At 41.5% G+C, this 26325-nt stretch overlaps 1 protein-coding gene across 2 annotated transcripts in view; it reads left to right on the forward strand.

The window, feature by feature from the left end:
- The window catches only part of SMAP1 (small ArfGAP 1), a 221060-nt gene that overhangs the window by 173590 nt on the left and 21145 nt on the right, over positions 1-26325 (forward strand). For both annotated transcript variants that reach the window (XM_030555691.1, XM_030555690.1), the window contains one exon: positions 22074-22201. In XM_030555691.1, the coding sequence (XP_030411551.1) occupies positions 22074-22201 (128 nt within the window). The remainder of the gene's footprint in view (positions 1-22073; positions 22202-26325) is intronic.

Below are 26325 nucleotides of genomic sequence, written 5' to 3' on the forward strand. Positions count from 1 at the left end.
GGTAAGACTTGCTATTTTCTGTTTGCATCTAACATGGCAGCATTCTATATTAGACTTCATCTTGACAAAGAGGAATTGATCACAGAACAGAAAACTTAGTGATCGCTTAGGTGGAAGTGATCCTGATTGAGCAGTGCTTTTTACAATAGCATTAATACAGCTCTATTTCTACTGGAGATGCCTTGCCTGACATGTGCTAAGACCACATTTGCCTTTTTCACAGCTGCATTACATGCACCCATGTCTCCCCCCTAGGCAAGCATGATTATATAGTAAAATTGTCTTTCAGCATGTCAGTTCAGGGTCACATGTCCAGGCAGCTCTCAAGTGTGTCAGCCATACAGGCTTCCAGGCTCTTGTGTCTTTGGGGAATTCCTCCTTACTTTGGGAGAGCAAGAAATATGTTTTTTTTCCTATGAACACTTTACAAACTTTCTTGTATCTAAGAATTTCAATCACGCATTATATTATCTTCCAAGTGAATGTGGGAGTAACGCTGCAGCCAGCATGTATATCTGATAAGCCCCCTTTTCTGTCTTTCATTTCTGCTTGCATATTCACAGGGGTTTAATGATCCTTCATATACATTTTCTATATGGCTTACCCCCGCCCCAGCCCTTTTATTACTTCCTCGCCCAGGGGTCAGCAACCTTTTAGAAGTGGTGTGCCAAGTCTTCATTTATTCACTCTAATTCAAGGTTTCACATGAAAGTAATACATTTTAACCTATTTAGATGATCTCTTTCTATAAGTCTAAAATATATAACTAAGCTATTGTTGTATGTAAAGTAAATAAGGTTTCAAAATGTTGAAGAAGCTTCATTTAAAATTAAATTAAAATGCACAGCCCCCCCCCAGACCACTGGCCAGGACCCAGGCAGTGTGAGTGTCACTGAAAATCAGCTCGCATGCTGCCTTAGGCACGCGTGCCATAGGTTGCCTACCCCTGTTCTAGCCCATCTTTGGAGATACAAGTATGTAAGCAGCTTTGCTCCTGAGGGAATTCTGCACCTAAAAATTAAAAACCCTAAAAGGTGCAGTTTTCTTAAATATCTGTTTTTCTTGGCCAGAAAATTCCAATAATTTTTTTTAAAAATCAGTAAATATTCTATTTAAAATCCATGAGAAATGTAACATACTGTTGCCCTTCCCCCTGCCAAAAACACATTGTTAAATGTACAGTACTACCTTCTGATCCTGTTTAAGGGTTAAAATAAGACCTACTCCTGTGAGAGCAGTAGCAGCATCTGCTGCTGTAAAATGTGGTAGGCAGCAGTCAAATGTTAACTTTTGTACTAGCATAAATGCAAAAAGGGAAGGAACAGCAGATGGATCATCTTTAACGCTAATAGCTAATAAATATCAATTTTGGGACCACAGCTAGGAAAGACAGTTTGAAAAGTAAATGGATGGTATGTTGTTCATTACCTTTTCTGACTGAGCATGAAAGTTTTGCCTTGAGTGTCCCCTCATTGCAGTGGAAACTGCCATGTCTAATACTTCACCCTTAGCTACTGATGCATCCTCCAGAGAAGTGATGAATTTAATATGGAAATACTTTTCATTAAAGTAAGGAGTTTCGCTGTCATCCAGTGATGGTCACCCTAACAAGACTTATGCTGCTTACTGCTTTTTGAGATTCTAGTCGTGATACTCAGAAAGGCTTGTTATAAATTCTTAGCTTGCCATCTCAGTTCTTTGATTCCCTTGTATCAAAATACAAATCCTGTGTTGTAATCAAGATGACATTGTAAATAATTTGAGTTGTTTTAAAATTTTATTTTGTTACTTACCATCACCTATACATCCAATATTTTAAAAATTGGTAGCAAAAAAGAGAAGGAATTCTTTAAGTTAAAAGTGGTTCCATTTGTAATTTGTTGTGTTCTCTATTTTGACATATATTGTATGCAAAGTCTAAATAGTGTGGTAGTCATTAGTCACTTTTTCAAGCAAATATGTAGCTATATTCCTCTCTGCTGTTATATAGGTTATAACTGGGAAGGTTTGTGTTTTTGACTGTTATACTCCACACCTGAGATAATGATTCAGCCTATTAGCTTTGACTGCTCCAGTAAAAACCACCCCAGAGAATGGGGCAGAAAGCAGCTGCTAGTAACCAGTTGGGGGTACAGCTCCTGAAACAGCCATGCTGCTTAGTGAAGGGAGTTGCCAATGGATCTGTGCAGAGGCATCAGGACTCCATCCACAGGTGTCCCAGGAACTGCATAGATCTCAAGATACCTGTTGGTTTAGGGAGCCCAAACCCCATTGCTGCTCTGCGAGGGGCTAATGTTCTTTCCCTAAAATGGGATGATAACAAGAAACTCTTCAAAGTAAAATTTGTCCCTCTTCTCTACAGAATGAAATTATATGACCTAGAGTGGTTAACAGCATTGTGTAATGCAGAGTACAGCATTAAAATGCTCTATACCTAATGAAAATTTCATAACAAGAAACTTAATTGTGCTACACTGTTGCTTTGTGGTATATTTTTAGACTTCTGTTATTTTAAAAATATGAAGTCTAAGGCTTTAACAGATTACATGCTTGACTGCAAAACAGATAATCCTGAGTTTGCCTCTTATTATTGCCACAGAATTATCAGAGGTTTTAGCGGAAAAGCGGTAATGAAAGAAAACCAGGTATCCAGTACATTTTTGTCTCAGACCTTAGACAATACAGTTTATTCACCTCTATGGATAAATGTGTGGCTTGAAGGGATTGAAGTTAATGACAGTCCATATTCTTCACTATAATAAGAGTCATTTATAAATATATTTAAAAATAAATGGGAATGAAAATATTATAGTATTATTAATACTGAGGGGGAGGAATAATACTGATAAGCTTCCATGGTGTGCACTGCATGTTCCTTTCCTCCTGAAGTTACAGTTTTTAGTGAAGAAATGAAGGTTCTGTTTGTTTGGGGATGATGTCCTTAATAAGTTAAAAGTATAAATTGACCTTTTGATAGATTTTTGAGTAAACAAGTGTGTTTATATAATTTCCACATCACAATATACTGTTAAACTTTCCTTTTAACTACGTAAGGCTTGTAAAGAGCAATACTTTTGTTGTTGTTGTTAGTGCTGTAAATCATAGTTAATGCATTACATTAACGCAAAACAAATTACCTGGCTTAAAAAATATTCACAATTAATTGCAGTTTTAATCGTACTGTTAAACAATAGAATACCAATTTAAATTTATTATAAATATTTTTGGATTTTTTTATGTTTTCAAATATATTGATTTGAATTACAACACAGAATACAATATGCAGAATGCTCACTTGTTTTTTATTTCAAATATTTTCACTGTTAAAAAGATAAACAAAAGAAATGGTATTTTTCAACACCTCATACAAGTACTGTCAGGCAATCTCTTTGTCGTAAAAGAGCAACTTACAAATGTAGATTTTTTTTGTTTTTACGTAACTGCACTCAAAAACAAAACAGTATAAAATGTCAGTGTCCACAAGTCAAAGCAGGAAGGGGCATGTGAATGTTTGGCATATCTGCTATGTAAATACCTTTGCTACATTGGTAACTACAGTACCATGCAAGTGCCTGTTCTCACTTTCATTGTAAATTGTAAATAAGAAGCGGGCAGCATTATCTCCCGTAAATGTAAACTAACTTGTTTGTCTTAGCAATTGACTGGACAAGAAGTAGGACTGAGTGGACTTGTATGAGGACCCTTGAGGGTCCCATTTTTTACATATAGCTGAATAGATTTTGGGAGGGTCCCAGACCACAGAGGGTCCCAGACCCCAGGCTCCAGCCCAAGCCTGAACATCTACACTGCAGTTTTATAACCCTGAAGCGCAAGCAACCAAAATTTGGGGTTGGGAATCTGGATTCCCATAGTACTGATAATTTATAAGTGTAACAGTTGTAACATTGGAAAAATGCAGCTAAACTTAAGTATGTAGCAGTACATATTTGTATCTATTTTGAAAGCACCTGAAAATTCAATTCACCATGTGTATGCTTCCAATGTGGAAATTTTCATATCTTCTTTTGAATTTTTAAGTGATCCAATTTTTAAAAGATCCTAAATTTGACTCCCTCCTCCCTCCCCCTCCCCCCACTAAAAATTGGACCATTTTACAGTCAAAGTGAGCAAGTTTTTATACATGTTCCTACTTTTTCAGTTAAAAACATTGCCCTTTTAAGAAAAGAGACAAATTGGTTTGAATTGAAAATATACAGAATTCTACATTATTTAATTATACATCATCTGTGTTGTTGTAGCACCCAGGAGCCACAGTCATGGACCAGGACTGCATTATGCTAGGCATTGTTAAAACACAACAGAAAGACTGTCTCTGCCCTAAAGAGTTCACAATCTGAGTGTAAGACAAAAGATACCAGAAGAATATAGACAGACGGGAAGTACAAGGAAACAATGAAACAATATTGGTCAGTGTGGTAAGTAAGGCCCCACCAAATTCATGGCCATGAAAAACACATCACATACCATGAAATCTGGTCTTTTGTGTACTTTTACCCTATACTTTACAGATTTCACGAGAGTTTCTCAAACTGGGGGTCCCAACCTAAAAGAGAGATACGGGAGATTGCAAGGTTATTGTAGGGGGTATCATGGTATTGGTTGGCCAGAGAGTGGCAGTTGTTGGCCAGGCACCCAGCTCTGAAGACAGCCAACCCCACCAGCAGCAATGCAGAAATAAGGGTGGCAACACCATACCATTTCACCCTTACTTTGTGTGTCTGCCTTCAGATCTGGACAGCCAGAGTGTGGTGGCTGTTGGCTGAGGACCCAGCTATGAAGGCAGCAGCACAGAAGTAAGAGGTGGCAATACAATACCAGGCCATCCTTCTGCATTTCTGCTGGAAGTGGCACTGCCTGAAGGCAGCACCACCAGCAGCAGCAGTGCAGAAGTAAGGGTGACAATACCATGACTCCCATACAATAACCTTGCAACCCACCCATAGTCTCCTCTTGGGTCAGGACCTCAGTTACAAAACTGCGAAATTTCAGATTTAAAATCTGAAATCATTAAATTTACAATTTTTAAAATCCTAAAACCATGAAATTGACCAAAATGGACCATGAATTTGATAGGGCCCTAGTGATAGGCCATGCTCTCGGTGCACCAGTAGTGTAACAATCATCAAGTTTTTTGTAGGCCTCTCAGCAACGGAGAGTATGAAGGAGGATATTGGTTTTTAGTTTGGGGGATGTTTATGGTGAGGGTTAAGGGTGAACATCAGCGTGGAAGAAGGCATGAAAGGAGCTAGATTGAAAATTTCAAAAGTGGGCCATGGTGACTATCTTGATGGGTCAGTCAGAGGCGGAAGTAGACATCTCGATAGCAAATGAGAGGTGATAGGTAGGGTGGGGATAGGCCATAAAGAGCCTTGAAAGTGAGGAGAAATAGCTTATGTTTGATATAATCAGAGAAGCATCAGACAGGGAAAGGATACAAATGGAGGAGTGATGTGGTCAAAATGAGGGGCTAGGAAAATGATCTTCACAATAACATTCTGAATGGATATTAACAGGGCGAGATTGCATTTCTCCAGGCCAGAGAAAAGAATGTTGCAGCAATTGAGGCACAAGATCATAAAAGCTTAAACAAGAGTTTCATCTATACAGATGGATAGGAAATTCCATATCTTAGGTGTTGTCTACACAGACAAGTTTCTGCGCAGTAAAGCAGCTTTCTGCGGTGTAACTCCTGCGGAGTACACACTGCCAAGCCACTCAGTGCATGGAAACTGTGCAGTTGCAGAGATGTAAAAAAATCACCCCAGCAAGAGGCACACAGCTTTCTGTGCGAGGGCTACAGCACCGTGGTGCCAGTGTAGACGCCCTGGTTGATTATAGTGCTGTGACTGGCCTCCAGGAGATGTCCCGTCCCACAATATCTGTTCTTGCCTCTCTGGTCATCAGTTTGAACTGCCCTGCCCTCAGGTGACCAGCAGTGAGCCACACCCCTTTAATTCCTTCGGAATTTTGAAAGTCCCCTTCCTGTTTGCTTGGTGACGTGTGTCGTGGTCTCAGCACATCTTTTGAGGTGACCATGCCTGCTCCACACACCCGCTTGGGTCAGTGCCAAGCTACTGGACCTCATCAACATTTGGGAAGAGGAGGCTGTCCAGTCCCAGCTGCACTCCAGCCGTAGGAATTATGATATTTACAGACAGATTTCACGATGCATGACAGAAAGGGGCCATGATTGGGACATGCTGCAATGCAAGGTCAAAGTGAAGGAGCTGTGGAACGCATACCACAAGGTGTGGGAGGCAAACCACTGCTCCAGTGCTGCACCCATGGGCTGCTAGTTCTTGAAGAGCTGGACGCAGTACTCGCTGGCGACCTCATGTCCACTGTGAAGGCCACTTCGGTGGCTCGTGTGCCAGTCAAGAGTGGACCAAGCCAGGAGGAGGAAATCTTGGATGAGGATGTGGAGGGGGAGGGAGACCCAGAGGCAGAGGATGACACAGAGGTTAGAGATGCATGCTGCCAGGAGCTCTTCTCTACCCTGGAGGAGGCTAGCCAGTCACAGCTGTCAGACCTTGGCAAAGCTCAAACAAGAGAGGAGGCCCCTGGTAAGTGGCTTTGATTTTGGGAATCACTGAAGTGAGTTGCTGGGGACAGGAGGGTTGCATAAAGCAGGCTTGTGTCTGTATGATGAACGTACCACCACCTGCCTAATCTGAGCTGCGGAACAGGATGTTGTCTGACTCCCTCACATCACGAGAATCTGCCTCCGAGATCTCCCTCTCATGGAGGTACTGGGTAATATGCTGCCGCAGGCTCTTTGGCGGAACCGCTTTATTTCTTGCCCTATTAAGGGTAACTTTCCCTCTCCCATCACTGGGGGTGAGGGATCATTGCTACACACAGGCAAGCTGCATAAGGGCCAGGGCAGAAACCGCAGTTTTGAAGAACACCCTCCCTTGATTCCCTCCTTACCCTCAGCAGCAAGATATCTTCCACAATGAACACAGCTTGTGGAAAATGTGGGAATAGTAATGATTATAAGGGCCCCCCTCCCACAGGTCTGGCTCTCCCCAAGAGCCACATGCCCAGTGTACAGTAGATTCCTGGAACACTGATTTCCCCTGCAGTCACTCACCATTTTGGGGATCTTGTGGCTCCTGTGTGCTTGCCTGGGGTCAGCCAGTTAGTGACAGGTATGTGAATAGTGGCTGTGTTTTAAATCACTGAATCAGTGATCTGTGTGTTGCAAACAATACTGCTTCTGTAAAATGTTGCATTTTGGCTTCATAGATATGACCTTGGGAGCCCAGCCTCCCTCTTTGTTATCATCGGCTGAATAGTTGTGCAGAATTAGAAAGCAGCTGTGAAGAACTAAAGAGGATTTTCTGCATGATGTCATCATGCACTCCGCGGCCGAAAAACAAGTATTGAAGGAGTGGTGGGACATTGAGAAGAGGGACCAAAAGGAGAATGTGACACACCAGAACAAAGCCGTGGGGCAGCTCTTAAACATTATGGAGCGCCAAGCAGACATGCTTCAGGCCCTACTAGCACTGCAAACCAAGCAGCCCCATGCCTGCCCTCCCCTGCAGCCACTGTCGCTGAACTCTTTTCCCATGTGCCTCCCAGACACCACCAACACACTGTTATCAACCTCCTGGCTCCAGTCTGTATCTGCTGCATTCCATGCCAGCCCCGTCGCAGTCCAGCCCTGCAGACTCCCAGTAGGCAGTGCGCTACTCAGCCATCCCTCTGAAGTTTAGTCCTGCCAAAGTACAGTACCCACTGCACCATACTCCACAAGACAAGTTTGCATATGATACTTGGACATATACAAATTTTCAACCGTCCCGGGACCCCACCTCCTCCTGGAACCCTCCCTTTCCCCATCCCCCACAGTGCTGATGTGTTTTGTTTTTTTTTGTCTCTCTCTCTCCTCCGGTTGTTGTTTTTTTAATAAAAGGATTGTTTTGGTTTGAAAGCAATTATTATTCCATTAATTGAAAGCAAACAGAGCCCTGCAAAGCAACAGGCAATTTTCTTAAACCTTCATAGTGCATCATCTGCACCAATCACAATCACCTCCTAGTATTACAAGCACTGCACTCCCAAGCATAGCAACAAATATTAGTGGTTTTCAGCTTCAAATTGCTGCCTCCACGCACCTCTCATCCTTACAGCCCTGTGCTGTGTCCCTCTAATAGCCCTGGTCTCTAACTGTTCAAATTCAGCCTCCAGGCACTGTTCATATTTCACCCTTCCCTTCACAAATATTATGGAGCGTACAGCACGCAGCTACAAGCATAGGAATATTGTCATTGGCCAGGTCCAGCCTCCCTGATAGGCAGCGCCAGCAGTCTTTTAAACAGCCAAAAGCACACTCAACAGTCATTCTGCACTTGCTCAGCCTGTTGTTGAACCACTCCTTGCTGCTGTCAACGGTTAGGCAGGGTCTCCTAGGATCACAATGGGCATTTCAACTTCCTCTGTGGTGATCTTCTGGTCCAGGAAGAAAGTCCCTGCTTGCAGTTTCCTGAACAGGCCGGTGTTCCGAAAGATGTGTGCGTCATGCACCTTTCTGGAACAGCCTGCGTTAAATGTCTGTGAAATGCCCTTGGTGATCCACAAGCGCCTGGAAAACCATAGAGAAATAACCCTTCCAATTAATGTACTCGCTGGTCTGGTGCCAGAATTGGAATAGGCATGCCATCAGTCACCCTGCCGCAGTTAGCCTTCCACAGTGTCACACACATTGCCCAGAGTTGCAGTCTTTCGGAGCAGGATGCGATTAATGGCCCTGGAGTGTTCTTCCAGGGACCTCAAGTGTTCTTTCTACTTTCCAGTGAGTGAAACCTTTACTACCTCTGTCATAAACAGATAGTTAAGGGTTAATGTCTCTTTTACCTGTAAAGGGTTACAAGCAGTGAACCTGGAACACCTGACCAAAGGGCCAATCAGGAGACAAGATACTTTCAAATCTCGGTGGAGGGAGGTCTTTGTTTTGTGCTGTTTTTTTGTCTGTTGTTCTCTCTGGGTTCTGAGAGGGGCCAGACATGTAAGCAGATTTCTACAATCTTTCTGAAAAAGCCTCTTCTGTTCAATTTAGTAAGTATCTGTTAGAAAGGCGGTTTTAGTCTTTTGATTGTTTTCTTTATTTGCAAATGTGTATTTTGCTGGAAGAATTTTAACTCTGTTGCTGTACTTGTATATTTCGGCTGGGAGGGTAATCCCAGTGTCTATAAGCTGAAAGACCCTCTAACATTTTCCATCTTGATTTTACGGAGATAATATTTACTTTTTTCTTTCTTTTATTAAAAGCTTTTCTTTTAAGAACCTGATTGATTTTTTGGTTATCTTGTGTAAGACCCAAGGGGATGGGGTTTGTACTCACCTGGGAATTGGTGGGAGCAAGGAGAGAAGGGGGGAGGAAAAACCTGATTTCTCTCTGTATTAGTATCATTATCTCTCTCTCAGGGAGAGTCTGGGAGGGGGAGAGAAGGAGGAGAAAAAGCCTGATTCCTCTCTGTTTAAAGATTCAAGGAGTTTGAATCACAGTGATCTTCCAGGGTAACCAAGGGAGGGGAAGCCTGGGAGAGGCAATGGTGGGGGAAAGGGCTTACTTTCCTTGTGTTAAGATCCAAAGGGGGGGTTGGGTCTTGGGGTCCCCAGGGAAGGATTTGGGGAGTCAGAAAGTGTCCCAAAAAACTATATTTTTGGGTAGTGGCAGCCCTATCAGATCTGAACTAGTAATTAAGCTTAGAGGAATTCATGCTGGTACCCCATCTTTTGGACGCTAAGGTTCAGAGTGGAGGTTCATACCATGACAACCTCAGTGGAATGAGACACTGGCTGAAGTAATTTCTCTGACTGTGAAGACCGACAACCAGCTTCTCGACTACCTAAAGAGTGAGAGAAGCATATAGCAGCAGCAAAGCAAGACAATCTCAGGGACTGAAAGACAAAACTAGCCAACCCATAGGGGAGAAAAGCTCGCTCATGGTGGAGGTGAAGGGGAGACTGAGGCAGCCTCAGAGTGGGGCATATCAATGAACTAACTCCAAACCTCTCTCTTTTGCCTGTGAAGTACTTGATAGATCAGAGAGTACTTCCCTAGCTGTTAAATCTTACCAGGAGGCTTTAATCTCCTTACCTAGGAGGTGCATAAAAAGCTTTGAGGGGCTTTCCAAGCATTTACACTCAGGCTGCTTTTTCAACTATTTCCAGAGACTTGTTTGGGACAAATGTAAATTCTCTCATTAATAAAGAAATCTCCAAGTCACTGGTGCTGCCCTATCTCTCAGCTTTGTATGACCGCTATAGTGGGCCATAGTTTAGAGGAGAGAGCAGTATCCTCCAACTCTGAATCTGAGAAACGAGACCCAGACTCGATTAGGAGACTCTCTTAAGGTTTGAGAATATTTACTAAGGTGTGTTTTTGGCAAATTCCCTCCCAGTCTATCCCTGAGTCAAAAATCATGGAGACTTCCTATACCTCTCCTTTTGCCAGTTGTTAAATGAGCTAAAGACCTGTATATGCTTACAGAAGGTTCAGGGGATAAATGGCTCTCCACATACATCCCTGCGGAGTCTGATGTCAGCTGAAATACCCCTTATAGGGAAAAATATTTTGTGCACGAAAGTTTCCCATAAACCTTGTGTCCTCCAGTAGTTATTTGCTAGATGCTGGAATTTCAGAAAATGAGATTTTTCTCTTTCTGCCTTCCTAGGAAAGTACTAGTGGTGGTGTCAGATGTTTGACTGCATGTGTGTGTTTTCCCTGTGTGCTGTTCTCTAGCTCTGTGCAGACAACTGGCACAGCAGACTTTGAGTGAACTGCCCAATGACCAGAAGATTCATTAAGATGCGAAGGCTCGCAGCCAGGTTTATTGTCAACGAAGCACAATAATAACACCTGGCAGACTCTATGAGGAGACTAAGACGTGTGCCAATGACAACAGACTCAGCTCAGTAAATGGCAGGATTTTCCATTCTCCCCCCCTCCCTCCACCCCCCGGCTGGACAAAGATACTCCCTCTCTGATACACCTTTATACCCTGATACAAACAAGTTATGTACTGCCTCTGACATAGTTACTGCTCCCTGAAGAGGCTAGTTATCACTCATCACCTTGAACATGTTGGTTCAATCTAAACCTCTCTATTATGTGCTGTCATCCTAACCTTATCTGTTAGGAAGGCTCATTGTGTTCCTGTTATCCTTGAGGAATGTTTTTGTGCCATCCTTGATATCAGAATGTTCTGGTACCACTTGATATTGGAGTGTGTTTGTGTGAGTACTCTGTGCTTAGCACTTCTTAGGAATGTGTATTTCTGCAATATCAGCACTGTTTTTGACAGATTCTGTGAGCAAAGTCATGCCTCATACTAGGCCTCTGATACAAGACTTTGTCTCAGACTCTCTTCCTGCTACGTTCCCCTGCTTTTTATCTTTTTATGGGGAGGATGTTTATCCATTGTCCTAGAAAAGCATAATGCATGGACTGAAGATGACCCAGTGGGCTAAAAATTATTTCGCCGTGGTTATTTGCCTGACAAATTGGTCAGGATGAAGTGCTGAATCCAGAGTTTTTCCCATAATATCATGCCCTCTGAAGGGAAAAGCAATCATACAGATATGGTTCGAGGTATTTTCCCCCTTCCATACTGGGGAATTCTATAATGCTTTGAGCACCTTGGGAGGAGTTGAGGATGTTAGCAGTAAACTTGATGGACTCCTGGGTAATACTGTTCAGAGTACTGACCAGCACAATAACCCTGAATAGTTTCCTCCCCACTGTAGTAGAAAGAGAGCTTGAGATACAAGCCCTCATATTAGAGGCCTCGTATGAGGCAGGACCTGCTTACAGAATTTGGCAAGAACAGGCTGATATTGCAAGAATACACATTCCTAAGAAGTGCTAAGCACAGAATACTTATGCAAATATATTTTGATATTAAGTGGCTCAAGCCTCTGTGCTAAGATATTTTAGTAGTAAGTTACACAGGGAAGGGTCAGTCTTCTCCCATAATGTCATGTTTCCTGAAGGTAGTGATCTTGCTCTACCCTCTACTTAGTTCCTTGGTGCCTTTGAGGAGCATGAACCTGCTTACCCTCAGTTTTACAAACCTCTGTTTGAGCTTCTCCACTCTGTAGATCTGCAGTTCTTCACCCTGAGGGTAAGTTTCTGGGTAGCAATCCTCTCAGCCAGAAGGGTTCTCTGTGCCTTTCTGTAGTTCTCTTTATTTGGCCTTCCATGGGGACAGGGTTGTCCTCTGTTCTAGTTTTTGTCAAAAGTCCTGTCCTCATTTAAACAAGATACCTCCATTCTGAATTTTTCAATTCTAAACAAAGGGAAACATCATGGATCCTTGAGTTAGGCCCCTAAAGGTATTTTTGGATAAGAAACCTTAAAGAGAATGGATCCCCTGTTCTGTTTGCTTCAAGGACTCAAGGTGTCTAGATGGTCAAATAAATCAGGTCTACTATCAAGTAGACATCCAAGGTGGCTGAAGTTCCCTGTCCAAAGATACTTTACTCCACTAGATCCATGGCCAGCCTCTTCACTAGAGAGGGGATGTTATATCCATAGACCAGCTTTGCACAGATGTCACATGTTCCTTGCATTTTTTAGGGGGCATTGCAGACTGAATGTGCAGGTGTCTGTGGGTGTAACCTTTGACCACAATGTGCCTCCGTCTGGGCTCCCCTGAGAAGCTCTCCCTCTGGTGAAGTGATGCATTGGGGTTAAACATTCTCATTCACTTCTGCGCTCCCTCTTCTGTATCCACCTCTGGAGTCTTAATTTTTACTTGAATATTTACTCAGAGGGTACTGCTACAAAGAACTCAGCATCTGCACCATTGTGGCCTCGGCTACAGACAAGCAAATTATATTCCCACTCACCGGTTCATTTGCTTTCTGTAATTTGATCAAGACAACATAGACTCCTACACTTCTAGGATTTCTATACTCTGACAACAAACTTGCCACCTTAGGTAGGGAGGTCGAGTAGGCCAAGATTATATTTTCTATCAGAAGGAATTAAAACTGAGAAACAGAGGATGGAGCCTTAGAGAATATGAAAATCCTGCCTGTCAGAGTGAGTGAGGAGGGAGCAAGTCAATTTCTGTCTTGACTGAGCCACAGAAATAAAATTAGCTAGTATGTGGGAACACAATTTGCCTAATGGATTTTTTTGGGTTTGGATAATTTAACAATTGAAGAGACAGCATGTCCAGTTGTTTACAGGTAGGCAGGCACACCTCAGTTCTGATCCTGGATTTTTTCTCTGATTTGTTGATTTGATGTGTGCCCTTTGCTAAGTCGCTTATCCTAATGTACAGATACAGAGGTTAATACTTAGATAAGAGGGGGGTTAAGGTTAATAGATGGGAATACTTTGACACTGGAATTTTAATTATTGATAGTGCCTATTAAGACTTTAATTTTGTGATATTTCAAATGGGAGATCAGTGTCTCAAGTTTTTAAAAAACTGTTGATGATTGAGTGATATCACACTCAGGTTTTCCACTCTTGGAGGGTTTTAATTGTGAATAGAAAGGCAAATTTTAATCCTAGTACCTACTGTAAATAACAGGAATTGAGCTGTGGATTGAGCATATGCATGCAGGGAGGGTATGGGAGGAGGGATCCTCAGGGTTCAGGGCAATTTGCAGGAATTGGATGGCTTGCAGGTTCCAGAGCCATCAACTGTATGTAAATATCCATGTACATGTATACTTGGATATTTGCATTCCAGGGGAAATCCTGCATCTTCCTGGATTACTGCAGAAGGCTTTTTCCGGCAAGAAGAGAAGCTTAGAGAGGATCAAATAACCCAGCATACAGTTATGCAAACTGATAGGTTGGGGCATGCACACATTGCCAGAGACGTAGCCTCAGGACCCACAGAATCCAATTCAGTCCTCCTTCCCCAGCTCATTTTAGACTACAATAATCTCTGCAGAGGGGCTCTCTCCAGGCTGCAGAGATGCTGTGCCAACCATGTGGCTAGAGCACTTTCCACAGCCCCTTGCATATGGATCACTACAGGAGGAAAGACCAGAGAATCTGCATTGTGGTAGGTCCTCTGGTCCTACTGCACCCATTTGCTGGCTCACTATACTCTGCTCCTTGCATTGCCATTAAGGAAGCTTCCACACACCAGGTCTCTGCACCCTGTGAGGTGTGTGCATCTACTGCAAAGCCTTCCTGCAGCTTGTGTAGTGGAGCCATACTATTTCTGCTGCCTGGGGACCCATTATGGCTGCAGAAGAAAGGGCAGGATTAGCCCCCGAGGCCAAATTTCTAAGCCTGTATATAAGTAGATAGCCGCACAAACCTTGAACAGTTCTTGGCACTGTGGAACCTTGGCAAGTTATCCTCCTCTGTAAATGCTACTGAATCGTTGCATCCCTTCCCCCCACTACTTTTCAGAAGCCCTTTTAAGGGAATCAATTAGGCACTGTTGTGGTTCTTACTGAGCCCTCATGTCACCACTTTTGTGCATAAGGCAGTCTGGAACTGTATAGCGATAGTTGAAATAAATTGAGAGTTAGCAAATTGGACTGTTTTATAACTTGGTGGTCATCTAAAAACATAAGACAAATATGGATCCCATGTTGGGCTTGTGTATGTGCTTATAATTATGATTCTCTATAATTTGATTTGCCTAATTATTAACATTTTTATATTTATAGAATAAAATCATTATAAGGTACATTTTGTATATTTTTAACAAAATTAATATTTTAAAAAACCTTCAAATAATCACATGATTGCACATCAGCACCTTTAGTTTTCCTTTGGAGTGTTTTTTTTCTGATTGTATTTATTAACTCCTCTTTTTCATGAAAATGTGAAGTAAACGTAAAAAACACAAGCAATATTATATTGGGGATTTTACACATACTAAAAACAGGCAATTCAAAGTTGTGGTTCCCATAGCAACTGTAACTGTGCCACATTTCATATACATATTAAGGCATAAAGGTTAATATCCCTCTGTGGTAATGCAAAATTCAGTTATGCACAAGTAGGGGAAAGAGACTCAGCTGCTGTGTATACAATAATTTTCAGCTGCCTGTCTTTTGTTGTATTAAAGTTTCAAATATAACATAGCAATAGCTCCTTCTCCTTCAAGAGCACGCTTTCATGCAATGCATTCTGGGTTGGGTCACTTTCCACAGGAGTCTGAAAACAGTCTGAGGCAGGGGTCGGCAACCTCTGGCACACGGCTCACCAGGGTAAGCACCCTGGCAATCCGGGCCAGTTTGTTTACCTGGCATGTCAGCAGGTTCAGCTGATCACGGCTCCTACTGTCTGTGGTTCGCTGTCCCAGGCCAATGGAGGCGGCAGGAAGCTGTGGCCAGCACATCCCTCGCCCGCGCTGCTTTCTGCAGCCCCCATTGGCCTGGGACAGCGAACCGCGGCTAGTGGGAGCCACGATCAGCTGAACCTACCGACACGGCAGGTAAACAACCTGGCCCGGCCCTCCAGGGTGCTTACCCTGGGGAGCCGCGTGCCAGAGGTTGCCGACCCCTGGTCTAAGGCCATGTCTACACTATTGGCTAAATTGGCACTACTGCAATTGATGCAGCAGTGTCTATTTAGCTGGTCTGGTGAAGATACACTAAGTCAATGGGAGAGCGCTCTCCTGATTATGTCAGTACTCCATCTCCCTGAGAGGCAGAAGCTGTGTCCATGAGAGAGCATGTCCTGTCAATATAGTACAGTGTAGACACCACTGTAAGTCAACCTAAGTTAGTGTAGACCAGCCCTTAAATTTCAAGGGCTCCTCATGATTAGACCCTCCCACTGATTCCATTCCAGGATGTTCTGCCTCCAGATAGCAGCACAAGGCAGACAGAGAACTCCTGTTTTGTCAATCGCTATTTTTTCCTTTAACCCAGTTTCGAGAACATTTTGTTACTATATTCACTTTTCTCCCTTATTTGGTCCCTTATGTCTTCAGTCTGCACTACTAGGAAACAGGGGCTATATCTACACTACGGATCTTACAGTGGCACAGCTGTACCATTGCAACTGTGCTGCTGTATGGTCTCCAATGTAGCTGCTCTTTGCTTGCCGGAGAGAGTTCTCCTGCCAGGATAATTAAACCATCCCCCGTGAGTGATGTTAGCAATGTCAATGCCAATGAGAGGCTCTCCTGCCGACATAGTACTGTTCACATCAGTGCTTTGTCAGTGAAATTTATGTTGGTCAGGGCGCATTTTTTTCAAACTCCTCACCAGCAAAAGTTTTACTGACAAAAGTATTAGTGTAGACATAGCCTTAGTCTCCAGCTTCCAGGTTGAACTGCAAGGAGCCCATACGCTGCAGATTGTAAGGGCAGAAGAGAACAGTGAAGGACTGTAATGTCTTGTCCTGTCCTCCCCGTTGTCTTGTAGGCAAACTGGCAGATAGCTGGACCCTGCCAGTTATTTTGTTCTTATGTGAACAATATTTTATGGCGGAGGGGAAATAGTGTTTTACAGCATACAGTAAACTGTTCATTTGGTTTGTCCTACTGGAACTTTCTCTTTTCTCAGATAAATAAAAATTATATCCTTGATTTGTCAATTGTTTCTTTTTAGCAGTGGGGAAAGGAATGCCAGGGAATATTTCAATCAGAGAGCTGAAATTATAGTTGTGCTGTGTGAGAGTCAGTAATGGAGAAGTTTTATGAGTGAAATTCTGATTAAATAATATATCTCATTTTTCTAGCATAAACACAGTCTTAGGAAAAAAAGAATCCAGCAATAAAATAGATGGGGAAGTACAGTATGTGGAAATCTCATTTCTGCTGCCTTCTCTCTCTCACATTTCTCTGTTGCAATAAGCCACACATTTCATGTGGTATTATTGAATCTTTAATGCTGATGCTTTGATAATATTGGCCCTCAGAATGAATTTTTTCCTTCAGGCAAATCATTGTTACAGTGCTAGAGCACTGGAAAATAACTTTTTTATGGCATGGCAAAATAAGTAATATTAATACTCTTTATAGATTTATGGATTTGCTGTGGATGTCTTTGATGCTTTTGAAGGGCTTGTTAAGACTATTTATTATTTAACATGTTCCACAATTTAAGTTTGATGAGTGTATTACAATGTTAGACTGTTAATGTCCATTGGTCCTTCAAGTAATAGTTATATTTTAAGTTAAAGTTCCTTCAGTATCTGCTTCTCAGTAACATATACTGTACATTTTTCACTTATACAGCAAGTAAAATGCTTGGATTTTTATTATTTAATGTGTTAGTGTTAGGCATAACTAAATTTGACACACAATCTTTTGTTCTTTAAGTGACCATCCACGTGGATTCCACTCTTGTGCAGAGCAGGCCCCCATACATGCGAGACCTGATTCTTCTGGCTAGCAGCATCCATTTTAGTTGGATAATTTAAGGGGGTTAGGAAGGGTTAACTGGACCACTCTTTCTCCCCATACAGGAGCTCTAGCAGTATGTCAGAAGCAAGATTCTGAGGGTTTGGAATCTGCTCCTTCAGTGAAGCTTTAATGCTGCTTAATGACTGGCACTCTAAGTGCCTCTTTTGTTTAGAAGAGGGATGTATTCCTCAGCAGTGTTCCATACGTCTGTCCTCCTGTAAGCAGACTCGAAAAGGCCTGCTTGAAATTATTCCTTTTGGAGTACTCCTTGGCCTCAGCGGTTGAAGAGCAGCCAATGGGCTGACAAAGATCTCTGGCACAGTAGTACCAACCATTAAAGAGAGCATCAACAGTACCCACCAAATCGCTGCACTGTTTCTCTTAATACCAGTGTTCTCAGTACTTGGCACTTTGGTATCGGTCACCTTGGAAATGTGTTCCTTGGTACCCAAAGCTTCTCTACCTAGTGTTGTAATACACAGGGGAAATATAATACAGAGTTATTTAACTGGAACTGGTACTCTCCTCAAGAGGTTGAAGATGGTGATAGCTAATCAATGAGTTACAGACTCAGCAGTGCAGCAAACAAAGGAAATATGTCTGGTACTGACTTCATCCCCCTGCCAGTTAGATAGGATACAATAGATCCAGGCACTCTAATCTAGTCAGTGTCTCTCTCTCTCTCTCCATAATTTATTTTCTTATACTTCACCCATCACCATAGTATCTGAGAGCCTTCCAGTTGTACCTTAAGCAACATGACTAACGTCTGTCACTTATTTGTTCTCTAATCCTCTCCCCAGGAGGGCCTGATAGGATAGTCCCATCTTTTGAGGAGTGTGTACTCCTTTTTCCTCATTCTCTTCAAGGCACAGGAGGGAGTCATCACCTACACACAGGTAGGGATTCTAGGGAGGAATCCATCTGCAGGAAACAACCTGGGGCTCATAGGGGCATCCCTCCTAGCATCCTCCTTTGTGTCCCCTACCCTAGTACCATCTACTATCAGCCTTAGCTCTATTGGACTGCCAAGATATGCAAACATATTCATGCAAGTCTGCATTTTCTCCCCATTTTCAAGGATTACAACCTCCTCTCCAGAGAGGGCTGTACAGACCAACCCAGCCAGGTCAGCCTGTACAGACTATGATTTGGGGAATGGGGAAGAAAGTGAGGAGGAGCAATCCTGCTCGGAGGAGAACTACTTGTCCCTATTTTAATTTCTTCCTTGTCCTTCAGTGAAGCAGTAAATCCCTGAATGTCTTCCTCATTTGACATCTTCAAGTTATTTCAGGATCTTCTCAAGAGACTTTGGGTATACTTGTAGAAGTTGTGTGAGAGAAATTGTACACAGCCCTAGATATCTTACACCCTTCCTTCCTAGAAGGCTTACCGTGCCACTAAATGAGGGGTTGCTGGAACCTGTAAAAGACTTGTGGCACATGCCAGAATTGATATAGACCACAGCTAAGCAAGCTAATAGGAAGTACCAAGTCTCTTCCATGGGATTTGGATGCTTTCTATTCTAGCCCAGTTCCAGGAGCTCCTGTAGTATCTGCTGTCTGATAGTTCAAAGCATCAGGGGCCTGTCAAATATGCACCCACGGAGAAAGACCCAAAGAATCTCTACCTATTTGGATACAAAGGCTGCTCTTGTGCCAGCCTCCGGATATGTGGCTGACTAGCAAGCCTTCTTCTCTAACTATGGCTATCTGAATTAGGACCAACTGTCTTAGTTTGTGAACTAGGTACCACAGGAACATTGAGAAGAACTAAAACTGGTCATGACTGAGAGATAACTGATACTTCATACTTCCCTTCAGACTGTGCTGGATAGGTCCAATACAGAGGTTTGTACTGTAGCCACATGTGTAGTGATGAGAAAATCTTCCTAGCTTCAGTCCTTAAAGATTCTCAGGGAGGTCCAAACTACAACGGAGAACCTTCCCTTTGAGGGTAATTAACTTTTTAATTCTAAAACAGCCTGTCTATTTGTTGAGGACTTCCGGACAACAAGTGAGACCACCTGCTTCCTTAAAGCAGCATCCCTCTTCCTAGTACTATTATCAGCTTCAGAGGATAGAGGAGATTCAAACCTTCATGGGAGTTCCTTATACATTGTTGCATAAAGCTTGGGTTACTCTCAGGCCTTATTTCAAGTTTCTGCCCACGGTTGTTTATGTTCCATATGAACCAATTTATTCTACTCCCAGTTTTCTTCCCGAATCCATTCTCAACTCCAGGGGAAGTTAAACTTCATATGCTTGTTATAATGAGCATTTTCTATTGATTGATAGGTGTTATTATTTTGTTTGTATTTCAGTAATATTTGCAGCCTCAATTAGTAATTGGTGCCTAGTCTACATTATAATAATTGTTTTAAATTTTCCAGTGCAATAGTCATGTCTCTTTAATGTTCTTTGACTATTGTCCTTCAAAAATGGCCACACAATACCTCTTTCTATTATGTAACTGTAGTTATTTAAAGGGACATTCCTTGTTTTTTTAAATATTGCTGAGACTAGTATTCTGAAATAAACTGCATTGTTTGCAACTCATGTATTTACACACTGAGAATCTGAAAACTGACTTGCATGATTTTTATAGTCCAAGCTGAGAAAAATTCATAATGTAAATAAACAGTGAACAGAAAATAAGATTGCTAAAACTGCCTTATTAAAACTCAGAGGGGACTTAATGGTAAAATAAGCAAATAAATTTGTTTACGTATGACTTAAATATTGGGCTTTCTGTTTACCATTTTTTAAAATAAATGTTTAAAATCAAGAACTTGTGAACATTTTTTACTATCTAATATCATTACTCTTGTTCACCCTCCCTCTTATTATTTGTTGCATCTTCTCTTAAACTAGATTGTAAATTCTAAGTCAAGGAATGTATCGCATGGTACATGTGTACAAGGCCCCTTAAAATAATCTTAACAGGATCCCTGGGCATTGCTGCAGAACATATAACTAATAATTTGATATTTCCCTTTTAAAATAGTCTCCACAGGGCAGTGGGAAAACGTAGATGAAAAGTTGTTGTTTAGAGAAAATAACACTATTACTGGGCTGATTTAAAAGGGTACAATAGACACAGCAACTGAAACAGGTTAAGGGGAAAATATATTCAGAGCCAATATTGAAATAAAATAAAGGAATAAAATAAACGTATTGTACCCTATTTATCGTTCTTATAGTTTATTATTCTAGTCTAATGGTTTTATTCTGTACAGCCACATTTGCAGTTTGACATGATGTAGTCTTTTGGCCAGGAGAGACAATTTTGATGAGGTTTCCAGCCTTTTGGTGCAATAACCAGAGAAGTCTTTGCTTCTGCTCTCAGCGAAGGAGACTGCTAGATTGATTTCCTTTCTTATTCTACACAAAATACTTTATAGAATCTGCATCTTAAGTTTTTTGTATAAAGTGTAGCCAGCACATAAAGTTCCGTGAAACCCATCCATTCAACTTCATATTATTTGCCTACCAAGTTCAGTGTAAGAAAGTTAATTTCTTGATATATGGTATAATGTGTATTCAGCTGTCACATATTTCTTCCATTTTTTTTATAAATAATGACGTAAAATTTGATGCAAAACAATCCATAGGTAGTCCAGAAATAGCAACCATATTTTATAATAATTTTACATATTTGTCTACTTTTGGGAACATGCCTTTCTCCGCAGTCACATATTAACAGTAATGTCCATGCTTTAATTTGGTATGGTTTCACAACATCATAATCCTGAATCCTGCTAGGAGTAAAAATAACAATTGATTTGTTGGCATGTTTTCTATAAGATGTAGCCTACCCATATAGCAGTTGTTAGAAAATCAGTTATTAAATGTGTGTGTGTGGGGAGGGGGGGTGTTAATGTTTATACAACATGATTTTGTTATATGCCTTCTTCCAACTTCCATCATCTTTCAGGATTATCTAATGTGGACCTTAATCCTAGAAACACATTTGTGTATGCACAGCTTTACTCAATGAGTAAATTCATGTGTATATATAAATATTGATAAGTTTCAGGGCAGTTCCAGATTACAAGTTCTGGACAGGACATGAACCATGTTGTTTTATGGCTGTCAAGCACAATGTATACCTCTACTTCTATAGAAATAAATCTCTCTCATTCTTTAAAAAGAAAGAAAAGAAAAAAGATACCGAACATCATCTTTTTTCTTCATGTGAAGAATGTATTCCATATTTTAAATAAATATGGCATTGTAAGTAACTTCAAGCATTATCAAATATTTAATTTGCCTGAGTAGTTCAAATTAATGTATTTGATAGCACTCGCGTTGAGTAGCCCAAAACTTTTGGGAGGTAGGATAACTATTAAATTCCCATTCATAATACTGTAGTGCTGGTGAGTGTTGTGAAATGGTGAAAATGCTAGCAAAACTGTATTCCATTAAACTGATTAAGATGCCATTGTGGAAATCTTAAAACTGTATTTAAAATGTTCAGTTCTTAATCATATTGATATAATATACTTTTAAAATCAGAAAAGTCCTTTCAGAATTTGTGGATCTGAGATATTGTATTTCAGAGATTTGCTTCCAACACTGAGTATCTTTTTAACCAATGACAATTTAAGTTATTTGATTTATATATTCATATTTTACAATTATTAAATTCTTGTTTTAATAAGGTTTCTACTTTAAAACTTGAATCCATTGTCTTTTTAAGATGGTCCTCCTGAAGCACCTGTTACAAATGGAAGCACCACTACCGTAACAACACTGAATGATGACTTGGATATCTTTGGCCCAATGATCTCTAATCCTTTGCCAGCAGCTTCTGTACCTCCTGCTCAGGTAAACTTCAGAAACATGCATTTGCATGTTGTTTTCCTCTTCATTGAATTTTGTTTTGAAAAATGCCAGACCAACCGTTTAGACTGAAATCATCTAGCTTTTATAGGTACAGATATAGCATCAGGGCAAGCTTTCCCTTACTGCCTTACCAACATCTTTACCAGAACTAGAGAGATCATCAATACACAGTGAGAGAGATTAGTTTTTCTCTAAGCCCATTCAGTCTTTGGCCTGTCTGAGATTGCCCAGGAGGCTGTGGGTTGTCCCAGTTCTTGTCATATGGACTTCTTGCACTAAGAACTAGACAAAAGAACACCATCTGTAGACAACTAAGCTGTCACCAGATGTCAACAACTTGTGATCACAGCATCTGCTGAGATAGATGTGAAAAGCAATATAATTCACCAATCTGCTGACTATTTTCCTGATTTTGGAAGAGAAAGAATGGATACGACTCTAATGGGGTTTTTTCTTACTATTTAAATGTAGTTTGTTGTTGTTACTGGTTGGGGATGTTTTGATTTTTAATGTGGCTTTATAGATTAATTTGAAACATTTTTTATTATTTTCTTTATATATGCACAATTTTCTGTAAAATATTTCTTTAAATTGATGGATCTTTGACTTTGGGGGCTAATTGCATTAGCTGGCAGCAGGAGAACGCTGTTATCAGAGAGTGGGGATGAACTGCTGGATCTGGGAGGGAACCAAGCCTGGCCTAACTGTCTACTGCACTCTTCTTCTGCCCCAAAATAAGAAGTTCCCCCCTGTGGGAATCCCAGGTTGTGTGGAGGCAATGGGATACCAAGGCCATATGTTGAGTTTGTGGGGGGGGTGGGATAGCAGTTATGGAGAGAGCTTAGCTTCATTTCTCTTCCCTGCCCTCTTGGGAGATGAGTGAGCTTCTGCGCCATGTGGTGCCCTTTAGAGAATGGGATGCTGGGGTCAGTGTCTGCTTTTGCTCTGATAGCAGCATGGGCTCGGCTCCTTAAAATGTTTAGTAGTTTTGACATGTTGCAAAAATTTTCTCGAGGAAAACAAGTGAGAGAAATGAAATGGTGATTTTTAGCATGTCACAACTCGGCTAAATCTCAGAGGAATGGAACAAAGAAAAGGAGATTCCCTGCTGAATATCAGAGGCCTGCTGCAGACAAAGGAAGTGTTCATATTTCTTAAAGAAGAGATTGTGAGAATACTGTAAGGGAGAGTGTCAGACAACCTAAATAGAGGGTAGCTACTAGCTCCACATATAATATTGCTTTCCTTGGCCCTTGCTTGTCCCAATGACTTATACAATATGTTTCTCCTTCTCTCGGAATCCTAGGCTGGGTTTTGTGTTCCTTCTCAGGGTATGTTTACACTACCCGCCAGATCAGCGGGCAGCGATCAATCCAGCAGGGGCTTATTTATCACGTATAGTCTAGACGCGATAAATCGATCCCCAAGCACTCTCCCATTGACTCCTGTACTCCACCGCCGCGAGAGGCATGGGTGGAGTTAACAGGGGAGCAGCAGCAGTCAACTCACTGCAGTGAGTAGGTTTAAGTACATCGACTTCTGCTACGTTATGTAATTTTTACAGCCTTATCAAAGGACAGAATCATACCTTTGGAGGGCGAATTGTATCCATAGAATCCACAAATAATGATGGAGTCATCCTTGAAACATGACTTAGGCAACAGCCTCAGACCTTTAAGCTTCCACTGCTTCATTATGCTAGTCAAGAGCCTTACTAGCCTGCTAAAAAGACTTTTTTCAACCAAAGAAGAAGAATATTCATGCTGCATAAAAGATCTTTTTCTGCCTCTGTAGCAGCCCACATTATTGGACTCCTTACACTTAAAATGTATGTTATGTAGTTGTAGCTGTGTCGATCCCAAGATACAAGGTGGGTGAGGTAATATCTTTTATTGGACCAACTTCTGTTGGTTAGAGGGACAAGCTTTCAAGCCACTCAGAGCTCTTCTTCAGGTCTGGAAAAGGTATTCAAAGCATTAGAGTGGTCCTCTAACATCTTCGCTATCATGGGACAAAAAAAGGGGATTAGTATATTACAGATTGTAATAATAAGCCATACATCCGTTTTTTGTCCTATGAGTGCAGTGGTGTTTATGGGCGTCAAATGGCCCCTTAAAATATGTTCTAACTACTTATGCTAAACAGTCTGTTCCACCTTGCATTTAACTCTGATACTCGGAGTATCTTTCCCAGACCTGAAGAAGAGCTCTGAGACTCAAAGCTTGTCTGTCCCACCAATACCTCTCAGAATGATCCATGAAAGCTAACATGGGTTTATGGGCATCTGTGTCTTCATTTGAGGAAGGCAAATGTATAATTAAATAGTGTTTCTTGACCAATTCAAAATATTGGGGCAGGAAAACTGTGGACAAAGTTTTTGTAGAAACAGCTGATAAAGACAAGAAGTAGCTTTCATAGACAGAAATACTCAAGGAGTTAATAGAGGAGGTATCTGAGCCTCTAGCTATTATCTTTGGGAAATCATGGGAGACGGGGGAGATTCCGGAAGACTGGAAGGGGGCAAATATAGTGCCCATCTATAAAAAGGGAAATAAAAACAACCCAGGAAACTACAGACCAGTTAGTTTAACTTCTGTGCCAGGGAAGATAATGGAGCAGGTAATTAAAGAAATCATCTGCAAACACTTGGAAGGTGGTAAGGTGATAGGGAATAGCCAGCATGGATTTGTAAAGAACAAATCGTGTCAAACTAATCTGGTAGCATTCTTTGATAGGATAACGAGCCTTGTGGATAAGGGAGAAGCGGTGGATGTGATATACCTAGACTTTAGTAAGGCATTTGATACGGTCTCACATGATATTCTTATAGATAAACTAGGAAAGTACAATTTAGATGGGGCTACTATAAGGTGGGTGCATAACTGGCTGGATAACCGTACTCAGAGAGTAGTTATTAATGGCTCCCAATCCTGCTGGAAAGGTATAACAAGTGGGGTTCCGCAGGGGTCTGTTTTGGGACCGGCTCTGTTCAATATCTTCATCAACGATTTAGATGTTGGCATAGAAAGTACGCTTATTAAGTTTGCAGATGATACTAAACTGGGAGGGATTGCAACTGCTTTGGAGGACAGAGTCAAAATTCAAAATGATCTGGACAAATTGGAGAAATGGTCTGAGGTAAACAGGATGAAGTTCAATAAAGATAAATGCAAAGTGCTCCACTTAGGAAGGAACAATCAGTTTCACACATTCAGAATGGGAAGAGACTGTCTAGGAAGGAGGATGGCAGAAAGAGATCTAGGGGTCATAGTAGACCACAAGCTTAATATGAGTCAACAGTGTGATACTGTTGCAAAAAAAGCAAACGTGATTCTGGGATGCATTAACAGGTGTGTTGTAAACAAGATACAAGAAGTCATTCTTCCGCTTTACTCTGCGCTGGTTAGGCCTCAACTGGAGTATTGTGTCCAGTTCTGGGCACCGCATTTCAAGAAAGATATGGAGAAATTGGAGAGGGTCCAGAGAAGAGCAACAAGAATGATTGAAGGTCTTGAGAACATGACCTATGAAGGAAGGCTGAAGGAATTGGGTTTATTTAGTTTGGAAAAGAGAAGACTGAGAGGGGACATGATAGCAGTTTTCAGGTATCTAAAAGGGTGTCATCAGGAGGAGGGAGAAAACTTGTTCACCTTAGCCTCCAATGATAGAACAAGAAGCAATGGGCTTAAACTGCAGCAAGGGAGATTTAGGTTGGACATTAGGAAAAAGTTCCTAACTGTCAGAGTAGTTAAACACTGGAATAGATTGCCTAGGGAGGTTGTGGAATCTCCATCTCTGGAGGTATTTAAGAGTAGGTTAGATAAATGTCTATCAGGGATGGTCTAGACAGTATTTGGTCCTGCCATGAGGGCAGGAGACTGGACTCGATGATCTCTCGAGGTCCCTTCCAGTCCTAGAGTCTGAGTCTAAAGTTTACAGACGACCCTTTCAGAACAGATAACCCTTTCACAGCCATCACTCACCTCTGACCCACACAAGCAACCACACCTCGGTGAGGGAATACTGCAACAGATTTGACAGAGGAGGAAAGCTCAGTATAGACTATACTGTATTAGTAGAACCTATTGCTGAGACATTGTATAGGA

The sequence above is a fragment of the Gopherus evgoodei genome, chromosome 3 (assembly GCF_007399415.2).
Source record: "Gopherus evgoodei ecotype Sinaloan lineage chromosome 3, rGopEvg1_v1.p, whole genome shotgun sequence".
Taxonomy (NCBI): domain Eukaryota; kingdom Metazoa; phylum Chordata; order Testudines; family Testudinidae; genus Gopherus; species Gopherus evgoodei.